This window comes from Rhinoraja longicauda, chromosome 9 (assembly GCF_053455715.1).
Source record: "Rhinoraja longicauda isolate Sanriku21f chromosome 9, sRhiLon1.1, whole genome shotgun sequence".
Lineage (NCBI taxonomy): Eukaryota > Metazoa > Chordata > Chondrichthyes > Rajiformes > Arhynchobatidae > Rhinoraja > Rhinoraja longicauda.
Genome location: NC_135961.1, coordinates 1678593 through 1690928, shown reverse-complemented (window position 1 = coordinate 1690928; position 12336 = coordinate 1678593). Strand labels below are relative to the sequence as shown.

Genomic DNA, 12336 nt, shown 5'->3' with positions numbered 1-12336 from the left:
TTCCCCAGGACTCCAGGTGCATCCCATTCTCTCCCTGGGACCCTGGGCCAATGTTCCACCTGACAAACATTCCTCCTCATAATTCTCCAGAACCCCCCAGTCGTTCTATTTGCTGTAATGGTTGTGAGCTGTAAACATACCTGGAACATCTCATTGATACCCTCACCAGATTGCGCTGAGGTTTCAAAGTAGTAGAATCCACGACTCTCAGCCCAGAGACGCCCCTCACTCTCATCAATCACCCGCCGCTTCCCACAGTCCACCTGGGAAAAGAGAATCACACAACTTAGGAAAGAGGAAGTGTCCACTTCACATATTTTACAAATGCAGCAGGTAGCAATTTCTACTCATATCATGTTGAAAGGAATATTAGCTCCAGAGTAAGGAAATGTTCCTGTTAGGCATTCTGACTGATCAAACATACCCAGGTTAAGGACAGCACAGGTTCAATATGAAGTAAAGCTCCCTTTATGCTGCCCCTCTCATGCTCCCAGGATATGGGTTAGATGCAGAGTAAAACTCCAGCAAATCTTACACTTCCAGGGCAGGCACAACATGGGTTAAACACCACATCTGAACAAAGAGACAAGTTAATGCAACAAGTGATATCACAAATTGTTACCTTATTAGCACATACAACAAACACAACGTTTTCCATGTTTGCATGAGGTCCGAGTTCTTGCTTCATCTCTGTGAGCCAACTTTCCAGTGCTTTGAAGGATTCCTTCTGCGCAACATCATAAGCCAGGATCACCCCTTGCGTGTCTTTGTAAAACTCATTTCGCACCTATTACAAACACATAAAAGAACTGATGGCTAAAGGTGTGGGAAATATCTTTGACTATCCGCAATAGGAGAATTGGGGAGCATAATGTTCTGCTTAAGTAAGAAGCTTCTAATTCATAGAGTATTGCCAGCAACTGCAAGGGAAAATTATTCTAAAGATAGGCGAAATAAGAACCACAGAACAGCCAACAAATTGTCATACAAATACAAAGAGATGTGAACTTACTTCAACCAGAAAGAGAAATAACAAAGAAAAGCAGAGTGTTTTTGGTGACTACCTAGTCACCATGAACCCCATGTGTCCCAATCTTTGGATCAGCCTACCATCAGGTACCTTGTTAAATACTTTGGAAAGATGCAAAATGCTATGCATTGAAATGCACTCTGTGCATTCATTCCGTGCATTTTCATCAAAGGCCTTACTGGAGATGACACAATGATTTGATAGAAAGGTAAATAATGAGGGGATCATTATTTTAGAACCAGGTGGATATGTACACAAATTTGGGGCTTAGTGAACAACACTATTTTTCTTTTACATTGGGAATTTGAAGATATTGAACTCAGCACAGATGAATGAAGCTGAAACCAGTTAACAATAGTTTCGAGAGATGGCTGAAGAAAAGGTGACAGGAAATAGGAATAGGGAGAAAACACGTAATTGGTATACAGGTGCTCCTCAAATTACGATGGGGTTTCGCTCCGATAAACCTATCGTAAACCGAAAATATCGTAGGTCGAAATGCATTTAATACACCTGATCACATGGCCAGAAGCGAGCTGCTGCTCGCTTCATCTTGCTGCCGTTGCCCAGCTTTTGCACCATCGTAAAGTCGAAATATCGTAAGTCGAAGCATCGTAAGTCGTGGAGCATCTGTACTCTGCAAAAAGACATTACCACAGACTGGTTGGGAAAAACCTGCCCATTCATTGGCAATAAACCTATGGCTTAATGGGCAAGATCCCAGTTCACGTTTTCAGGATCAGGTGAGTTTCGCAGTCTTGGCTCCATTTATTCCTGCACATCATCTCTACATTATATGAGACCTTATAGCGTGCAACAGCCTTAGGAATGCAATTTTTTTTTTAGGTTTCTCTCACACCCACCTCATAGAAAAATGGATGACCCGCCATGTCAAAGATGTTAACTTTAATCTCACGATCCCTCACCTGAACCCTGAGGAGATAAAAACAACAGTGAACAGGTTCACATTATTGATACTCAATTGCACTTCGGTGCTGCAACATTTCCCCAAACTCCAGACCCACTCAAACCTTGTGGCAGCTCTCTTTGTTTATGGTGTAACTGCGCTAGGTCTTTACTGAAACCCTGGCACTCTTCTCCACTAAACTGCAGGTATGGACAAGACAAGGAATGAATCAGTATTCACAAAAGACTGTCATCAGCAGTGAATGCCTCTTCAGACCATGGACCACATTTACCAAAGCAAATTGTAAATTTCAAGTGCACTATTCATATCTGGTGGCAGTTCCTGACTGGGAGCAGGAGGAAGTTTGCCACAAATCAAAATCACCACTCTCTTAGCACTGACCCAATCCCAGCTCTCCACGCTTACAAGCTGAACCAGACCGTTCACAAAACTTGCTTCTCTGACAGACATTGAAAGAAAAGGGACCAACCAAAAGAATAATGGTGCAGGCTGAGGATCTACTTCAGGGCTACCTTAAGTCAGTAAGCCGGAACATGTTCAAAACCACTTCAACCAGCCTGAATAAATACACATCAGTCATCACTACTTTTATCGCGAAATGCATTGACAGCTGCATTCCAACAAAGACGATTAGGGTCTATCTTAACCAGAAATCTTGGATGAGCAGGGAGATTGACCTTCTGCTTAAGTCCAGATCCAAGGCTTTCAAGGAGGATGATACTGTACAAGAAGTCCTAACGCGATCTGCGTCAATTAACGGGCCACAGTCTTTGGCAACATTTTCAGCCTCTCACGTCAATAGTCTACTGTCCTCATCTGCTTCAGGAAAACGTTCATCATTCCATTTCCCAAGAAGAATGAGGTGACCTGTCTCATTGACGACCGGCCAGTAGCTTTAACAACGACCATAATGAAGCGCTTTGAAAGATCTGTAATGACCCATATCTGCACCAGTCTTCTGAACATTCAGTGAACATTGAGTCTTCTGAACATTCAGTGAAGAAGTTACTCCAAAATTTTGTGTCTACCTTCGATTTAAACCAGCATCTCCAGTTTTTTTTCCTACACAGTGAAGATTGAGCCTTCCAACTCAAATGTTGTTCACTGATGAAACGACTGTTGTTGGGCGGATCCACAACTATGAGATGTAGTACAGGAAAGAGATATTGAACTCTCCTCATTAATGGAGCTTATGTAGACGACAGTTTGAATACCTAGGCAACCATATCACCAGCATTGTACGCTGTTGCATTTAACAATAAACTAATCTAATCACCAGATCAGTATACATATCATATCATATCATATCATATATATACAGCCGGAAACAGGCCTTTTCGGCCCACCAAGTCCGTGCCGCCCAACGATCCCCGTACATTAACACTATCCTACACCCACTAGGGACAATTTTTTTTTTTTACATTTACCCAGCCAATTAACCTACATACCTGTACGTCTTTGGAGTGTGGGAGGAAACCGAAGATCTCGGAGAAAACCCACGCAGGTCACGGGGAGAACGTACAAACTCCTTACAGTGCAGCACCCGTAGTCAGGATCGAACCTGAGTCTCCGGCACTGCATTCGCTGTAAAGCAGCAACTCTACCGCTGCGCTACCGTGCCGCCCTGTGGACCTTCTACCTCAGTCTTTTATTTTGTCGATAATGGTAAACTATTCCAGTGCCTGTCACAGCAAGCCTCCTGCTTTATCACAATCATTGTGTCTCTGCATCCCTCGCCTCTTCGCAACTTAAAACACACTTATTGTTTTCCCTGTTCTAATGAAGGGCCACAGATGTGAAACACCAACTCTCTGCATTGATGCTACTCACCAGCTAAGTATATCCGGCACTGAGAAAGCAACACCAATCCTCCAGAATAGTGAAAGGGCTAAAATAATTGAATTACAAGATATCTAATTTTAACACAGATTTGTATTCTCTTGAAAATTAACGGTCAAGAAATGAACTCATTTTTTCAGATGTGGGTAAACAAGAATAGGGAGACAATTTTAAACAAAAAATCTGCAGATACTAGAGATACTAGAAATTTTAGAAAGGGGAACTCTGTTTCTCGCCACAGATGCTGCTTGAACTGCACGGTATTGCAGCATGTTGTGTTTTTATTTGAGATGAGTTGTGCCAAATGGTCTGTTCTGCATGCTAACATTGTAAAACTCAGCCAATGCCCATGGAAACAATTCTTCTAACAAAGTTGTGGATCTAGGCCTTGTAAACCTTGTAAAGCGTCTTTGAGTGTTTAGAAAAGCGCTATATAAATGTAATGCATTATTATTATTATTATTATTATTATCTCCACAGGCTGTGGCTGATGGGGCTTTAATGCTGAATCGATGTATTTTTGCTGAGAATATGAATATAATGCACCAGTGAAGGTCAGATACAGATTGAAATAATGTACAGACAAGTTAAAGAGCTTCTATACTGATTTCCAGTCACCACTCTGTCAATCCTTCCATCCCATTACTTTCTTCAGCCTCAGTAGCTAACTTTCCTAGCCCTTCCAATGAAAAGGTGGACGAACGAGGAAATTGAAAAACTAGTCCTGCTTTGACTGCACTGATTGGAATGTGTTCAGGGAAGCAACCACAAGCCTCGATGAGTACACAGACACTGTGACATCCTATATCAGCTTTTGCGAGGACAGTTGCATTCCCATGAAGACCCGGATCTGGTTCAACAACAACAAGCCCTGGTTCACAGCAGAACTCAGACAGCTCTGCCAGTCAAAAGATGAGGCCTACAGGAGTGGGGATATAGACCTCCACAAGCAGGCCAAGTACAAGCTGAGAAGAGGAATCAGAGCTGCCAAGTAAAGGTACACTGAGAAGTTGAGGAGCAAGTTCTCAGCTAATGACTCTTCTTTAGTTTAGATTGTTCCTTCGACAATCGTCAGCTGACCAACGAGTTTTACTGCAAGGCTGCGTACTCTCCCCTCTCCTTTGCTCTCTCTACAGCAACGACTGCACCTCCACAGACTCCTCTGTCAAGCTCCTCAAGTTTGCAGATGACACAACCCTGATTGGACTGATCCAGGATGGGGAGGAATCTGCCTACAGATTGGAAGTGACACAGCTGGCATCCTGGTGCCATCGCAACAACCTGGAACTCAATGCTCTCAAGACAGTGGAACTAATTGTTGACTTTCGAAGAGCTCCCCCTCCCCTCCCCCCACTCACCATCAACAACACCACAGTCACATCTGTGGAGTTATTTAAGTTCCTTGGAACCATCATCTCCAGGCACCTTAAATGGGGGGCCACCATCGACTCCACAGTCAAAAAGGCCCAAAAGAGGATGTACTTCCTGCGGCAGCTGAGGAAACACAATCTGCCACAGGCAATGATGGTCCAATTCTATACTGCTATCATTGAGTCCGTCCTCACCTTCTCCATCATGGTCTGATTTGGCTCAGCCAACAAGCACGACATCCAGAGGCTGCAACGGATCGTTCGCACAGCTGAGAGGGTTGTTGGCTGCAACCTTCTCCCCATTGACGAACTGTACACTGCAAGGGCCAGGAAGCGAGCGGGCAAGATCATCTCTGACCCCTCTCACCCTGGCCACAAACTCTTTGAAGCACTTCCCTCTGGAAGGCGTCTCTGGACTATCAAAGCAGCCACAGCCAGACTTAAAAATAGCTTTTTTCCACGAGTGGTAGTTCTACTCAATAACCAAAGTTTGTAGTTTCGTTTTTGCTCTGGTTTATTTTCACCCACATGTTTAGACCGTAATTTTGTATCCTTATTGTTTTGATGTGTTTATGCTTTATTCTTAATTATTAACTGTATGTTTGTGTTGTCATTTGTGAGTGGAGCACCAAGGCACAATCCTTGTATATGCACATACTTGGTCAATAAACTTATTCATTCATTCTGTTGTTATTTGTAATAATACCAACAATACATTTAGAGTGCGACAGTGCTGACCAACTGTTGTCCAACAAGGTCACTGAGGCCAATTAATGCATCTCAGCATCACTTGGGCAGACAGCAAAAGATCCACAAAGTTGGAGAGTGGAAGATACTTAGCCATGTGGCTTGTGATTTTGTACCTCCAAACTGCTCTCACCCACTTTCATTCAATATATCCCTGTCCCATTGATCAAGAATTGAGGAAACGCTATTGTTAACTGCAGTCTACAAACTTTACTACAGCCACAGCCAGGCTAATGACAAGAGGAAAAAAAAGATATCCACAATACTCACTTTGTAACTCCATAGTCAATTCCAATAGTGGCCAAATATTTTGGGACAAATCTCTTCTCACAATAGCGTTTGATGATACAGCTCTGGAAAGAAACAGTAACAGTTTCAACACCAAGAAGTTCAGGAAACACCCAGGCTCCACCTCTGCTTTCTCTCAGCATGGTACTGAGTAATGTACAGGACGGGAACAGCCCACAGAAGCTCATTCATCTCCATGTCCCACACACCCACAATGTTGGGAAAGAATAAGGTCATGACACGTAACGATGCCGCCTGTGGTCCATTGGTGTTCCAAACCAGGCCTTATTCTTTAGCAATTCTCTTCCATCATAGATGAGGCCTTCACACGGGTGACCTCGGTATCCCGCAGCTACGCTCTTGCTCCCCCTCCCCCCCCCCCCGTTGAAACAGTCCTCCTCGTCCTCACCTTTCACCCATCAGCCGTCGCATACAGCACATAATCCTCTGATATTTTCACCACCTCCAATGGGACCCCACCACTAGCCGCATCCCACTCAAACCACCCCCCTTCCCAGATACATTGCCCTGCAACCACAAGACATGCAACACCTGTCCCTAAAACTCCTCAATCGACTCTGTCCAAGGGCCTTGACAGTCCTTTCAGGAAAGGGGGTTGTTCACTTGCACCTTCTTCAACCTCATCTACTGTATCCGTTGTCCCAGGTGTGGGCTCCTATATATCAGCGAGACCAAAGGCAGGCTTGGCGATCTTTTTGCAGAACACCTCCACTCAGTCCGTCTAGGCCTACGTGATCTCCCGGTTGCTAAACACTTTAACTCCCCGTCCTATTCTCATACTGACCTTTCTGCCCTGGGACTCCTCCCGTCAGAGTGAGGCCCAATGCAAATTGGAGGAACAGCACCTCATATTTTGCTTGGGCAGCTTACAACCCAGTGGTATGAACATTGAATTCTATAATTTCAAGTAACCTCTCTCTCCGTCCCTCCCCCAATCCTAGTACTCCGACTAGTTCTACTGTTCTCCTGATTAAATATTACTGGTTACTTAGAGAGCTGAGGAAATTCAGAATGTCTCTGAGGATCCTTCATTGCTTCTACTCTGGGGCTGTAGAGAGCATCCTATCCGGCAACATTACAGTCTGGTTTGGGAACAGCTCTGCCCAGGACAGGAAGGCCCTGCAGAGAGTAGTGCGTTCGGCAGAACGCACCATGGGAACTACACTCGCCCCCCTGCAGGACCAATACATCAGGAGGTGCAGATCGAGAGCAAGCAAGATTATGAGGGACCCCTGCCACCCCAGCAACGGACTGTTCCAGCTGCTACGGTTAGGCAAACGCCTCCGCTGTCACGCTGTGAAAACGGAGAGGATGAGACGGAGTTTCTTCCCACAGGCCATCAGGACTGTTAACTTTATAACTCCAGGGACTAAATTTTGTCTTCTCTGTATTAACTTATTTATATGCTGTAACTGTAATTCTTTTTTGTGCACAATCCGCAGGCATTGCCACTTTCATTTCACTGCACATCGTGTATGTGCATGTGACAAATAAACTTGACTTGACTTGGTTGTATGCCTCATTATTACCTTCCCCTCAACTAGCAATGAACCAATCTGCGTTTCCTTATCATTATCTGCTTTGATTTGTCATTTTCACACCTTATTCTACCATATCTCTGGACCTCCTCTCCCCTGACCCTCAGTCTGAAGAACGGTCCTGACCCAAAATGTCACCCATTCCTTCTCCCCAGAGATGCTGCCTGTCTTGCTGAGTTACTCCAGTATTTTGTGTCCATCGGTCATATTGGCTGAGTCAAATGGCCTGAACTATGTACAGATGCTCCCCAACTAACGATGCTTCAACTTACGATATTTTTGGTTTACGATGGGTTTATCGGAATGTAACCCTATTGTAAGTTGAGGAGCACCTGTACTTCCATGAAACTCTCAGCCCAGGAAATGTGCCTGCAAAACATTCTGTGTTCGGCTTCCAAAGGTGGTGTATTTTACCAGTTAGGCGCCATGTGAGGCATCACTTTCTAGCTGCTGGGAATCCCAAGATCAGTGACTGGTTTGCATGTCCACCCAAGCTAGTAATGCAGCCTGTCACATAGCCAACCTAAAACAGGCTTAAAGATGATGTTAATACTGAGGCGAGCGCAAATCTAGATACACGCAGACTTGCTGAAGATATAACTGGCTATCACGATTTGAACTGGCTATATTAATGGAGAAAGAATAACTAAGCAATATCACAAATGGATGACTTATCGTAGAAAATAACAGCGACACAGGGGTAGAGTTGCCTTATAGTGTCAGAGATCCAGGTTCGATCCTGACTTTGGGTGCTTCTGTAGTTTGTATGCTCTCCCTGTGCATGGATTTTCCAGTTTCTCCAACAGGTGCTCCAGTTTCCTCCCACATTCCAAAGACGTGCAGGTTTGTAGGTTAATTGCTTATGTAAATTGTCCCTAATGTATAGGATAGAACTAGTGAACAGGTGATCGTTAATCAGTGTGGAGAGTGGGTCATAGGACCTGTTTCCCCGTTGTATCTCCAAACGAAACTAATCGTTGAAATACAGACAAAAAATTGGAGAGTTCGGTAGAAGTCCTGCAACATATCCCGATAGAAATGAGGTGTTCCCCTCAAGCCTGCGTGGGGCCTCGCTGTAACAGTGCAAGAAGCTGCAGACACACACATCAGATGGGAGTGGGATGGAAAGTTCAAGTGGCAGGCAATAGGAAGTAAAGGATCGACCCCGAGGACTGAGTACAAGTACCCTGCAGCAGAATCACCCAACATGCCTTCGGTCTCTCTATTACATAAGAGAGCACATTGTGAACACCAAGTGTGGGACACAAGAGAGGATGTGCCTCACCTGGAAAGACCAAGTCCCCAGCTGGTGGAAAGGTAGAGATGAAAGGTGTTACATCTAGCGCAGTTACTAGGGAAAAATGGGGGAATATAGCAGGGACAGTAAAAGCAGACCAGGATATCTCTACTAAGGGAATGATCTGTTTGAAAGCCATGGGAATGTGCCTGATGGTGGAACTACATTAGCACTGCTGAAAATTGTGCAAATTAATCCATCGAATGCAAAGGCTGAAGTGGGTAAAGAGAAGGGAAATGTTGTCCTTGCTGTCTAAGAGAAGAGGTTTGAGGACAGACATACAGAAATAAATGATGCAGTCCAGGACACTGTTGCTATGGTAGACAAGAAACACAGCTCAAGAAGAGACATTGCAGAGGCACCTGTGCACATAGATACATCATTGGGGGACGTTTAATAGAGATGGAGGAACTGGGAGAATGGCGCAACAGGCCTTCCAGGTGAGATGTTAGGAGGATGAAAACTCAAGGTAGCGGAGTTTGGGGTTTGTATTGGCTGGTTTATTCCCTGAACCTGAAATAAAGGGAACTAGAAAAGGTAGAGTAGGGATGGACCAGGAACACAACATTGGGCGGATGATGCAAATGTCCCTGTGGGTCTCAGGGTCTGTTCCTGTACTTTACTGTTCTACTGTCCCTCTATTCACCTCTCGTACCAATTTCTCCAGCTCACAACCCCACATCCGCAGCCCTCACCCCCTAAACATCCAAACCCACAAGATGACTGTCCCAGCCCGCCCTCTCCTCTCACCTTGCCCACCTCGGCGCTGCCCAGGGTGATGACTTTCACCCGCAGCGCCTTCTTGCTCTCCCTCCGGGCGGCGGTTTCCATGGTAACGGGCCGCAGCACTCTCCCGCAGCGTAGCTCGTCGGGGCCACACTCAACGCCCGCTCTGACACAGGGCGCCAGGGAGCCGCCACCTCCTCCTCCTCGTCCTCCTCGTCCTCCTCCTCCGCCGCCTCTCCCTCTCCCCCTCCCCCTCCCTTCCCTTCACGGAGACGGCGGCCGCCGCGACCGCTCACCCCCCGCCGCCATCACCCCGCGGTCTCGCGAGAGGGAGACGCTGCGGCCTCTCGCGAGACGCTGCGCCCGTGCCGCCCGGGGGGGGGGGGTGGGGGTGGGGGAGGGGGAGGGGAGGGGGAGGGGAGGGGGAGGGGAGGGGGAGGGGAGGGGGAGGGGTGGGAAGGGAGGGACTCTTGTCAAAGTAAATTCAATTTGTGATTCCTTGGCCCACCTTCCCAACTCATCAATATCTGTTTAAAACTTGCACATTCATCATCACTGTTCACATTATCACCAACTTCAGTGTTATCTTCAAATTTACTGACAATGTTGGAATGGAATACTTTACTTTATTGTCACATGTGACAAGGCAGAGTGAAATTGTTTGCTTGCATACCCAAGGGCTGCAAATAGCGGCCACCTACGGCACTGACAAAGTACGCCAGGTCCTCCTTTGTGTTTCCCCTACTCCCTCACAACGGTTCGCCCCAGGTGCTCATTGACTCAATCAAATCAATAATGTAGATAACATCAGGGGACACGGTACCAACCTTTGCTGCACATCAGTGGTCAAAGACCTCCAATCAGAAAAACTTTCAACTATCCTTTGACTCTTTCCTCCATGCTAATTGTGAATGCAATCAACTAGCTACCCTTAGTTTCCATGTGCTCCAGCTTTCCAGACCAGCCTACCATGCAGGACCTTGCAAAAGCATTGATAAAGTCCATACAGACAACATCATCTACCCTGCCCTCATTAATCGTCTTGGTCACTTGAAATAACAATCAGATTCATGAAACACGATTTCTCATGCACAAAATATACAATAGACAATAGGTGCAGGAGGAGGCCATTCGGCCCTTCGAGCCAGCACTACCATTCAATGTGATCATGGCTGATCATTCTCATTCAGTACCCCGTTCCTGCCTTCTCCCCATACCCCCTGACTCCGCTATCCTTAAGAGCTTTATCTAGCTCTCTCTTGAATGCATTCAGAGAATTGGCCTCCACTGCCTTCTGAGGCAGAGAATTCCAGATTCACAACTCTCTGGCTGAAAAAGTTTTTCCTCATCTCCGTTCTAACTGGCCTACCCCTTATTCTTAAACTGTGGCCCCTTGTTCTGGACTCCACCAACATTGGGAACATGTTTCCTGCCTCTAACGTGTCCAACCCCTTAATAATCTTATACGTTTCGATAAGGTCTCCTCTCATCCTTCTAAATTCCAGTGTATACAAGCCTGGTCGATCCAGTCTTTCAACATATGACAGTCCCGCCATTCCGGGAATTAACCTAGTAAACCTACGCTGCACGCCCTCAATAGCAAGAATATCCTTCCTCAAATTTGGAGACCAAAACTGCACACAGTACTCCAGGTGCGGTCTCACTAGGGCCCTGTACAACTGCAGAAGGACCTCTTTGCTCCTATACTCAACTCCTCTTGTTATGAAGGTGAACATTCCATTGGCTTACTTCACAGCCTGCTGTACCTGCATGCTTCCTTTCAGTGACTGATGCACTAGGACACCCAGATCTCGTTGTACATCCCCTTTTCCTAACTTGACACCATTCAGATAATACTCTGCCTTCCTATTCTAACCACCAAAGTGGATAACCTCACACTTATCCACATTAAACTGCATCTGCCAACTCACACAACCTGTCCAAGTCACCCTGCAACCTCATAGCATCTTCCTCACAGTTCACACTACCACCCAGGTTTGTATCATCTGCAAATTTGCTAATGGTACTTTTAATCCCTTCATCCAAGTCATTAATGTATATTGTAAATAGTTGCGGTCCCAGCACCGAGCCTTGCGGTACCCTACTAGTTACTGCCTGCCATTCTGAAAAGGATCCATTTATCCCCACTCTTTGCTTTCTGTCTGTCAACCAATTTTCTATCCATGTCAGTACCCTACCTCCAATACCATGTGCTCTAATATTGCCCACTAATTCTCTATGTGGAACCTTGTCAAAGCCTTTCAGAAAGTCAAGGCACACCACATCCACCAGCTCTCCCCTGTCAATTTTCCTAGTTACATCCTCAAAGAATTCCAGAAGATTAGTCAAGCATGATTTCCCCTTCGTAAATCCATGCTGACTCGGAACGATCCTGTTACTACTATCCAAATGCTCTGCAATTTCGACTTTTATAATTGACTCCAGCATCTTCCCCACCACTGATGTCAGACTAACTGGTCTATAATTTCCTGTTTTCTCTCTCCCTCTTGATATGAAGGCCAACATTCCATTGGCTTTCTTCACTGCCTGCT

At 45.7% G+C, this 12336-nt stretch overlaps 1 protein-coding gene across 3 annotated transcripts in view; it reads right to left on the bottom strand.

Annotated features, from left to right (window-relative positions):
- dnajc27 (DnaJ (Hsp40) homolog, subfamily C, member 27) overlaps positions 1 to 10003 on the bottom strand; it is a 36209-nt gene extending 26206 nt beyond the window's left edge. For all 3 annotated transcript variants that reach the window (XM_078404686.1, XM_078404687.1, XM_078404688.1), the window contains exons 1-5: positions 9809 to 10003; positions 6185 to 6267; positions 1894 to 1963; positions 623 to 787; positions 141 to 263 (exon numbers count right to left, since the gene is read on the bottom strand). In XM_078404686.1, the coding sequence (XP_078260812.1) occupies positions 141 to 263; positions 623 to 787; positions 1894 to 1963; positions 6185 to 6267; positions 9809 to 9889 (522 nt within the window). In that variant the 5' untranslated portion in view covers positions 9890 to 10003. The remainder of the gene's footprint in view (positions 1 to 140; positions 264 to 622; positions 788 to 1893; positions 1964 to 6184; positions 6268 to 9808) is intronic.
- Between the last annotated feature and the right edge of the window lie 2333 nt (positions 10004 to 12336).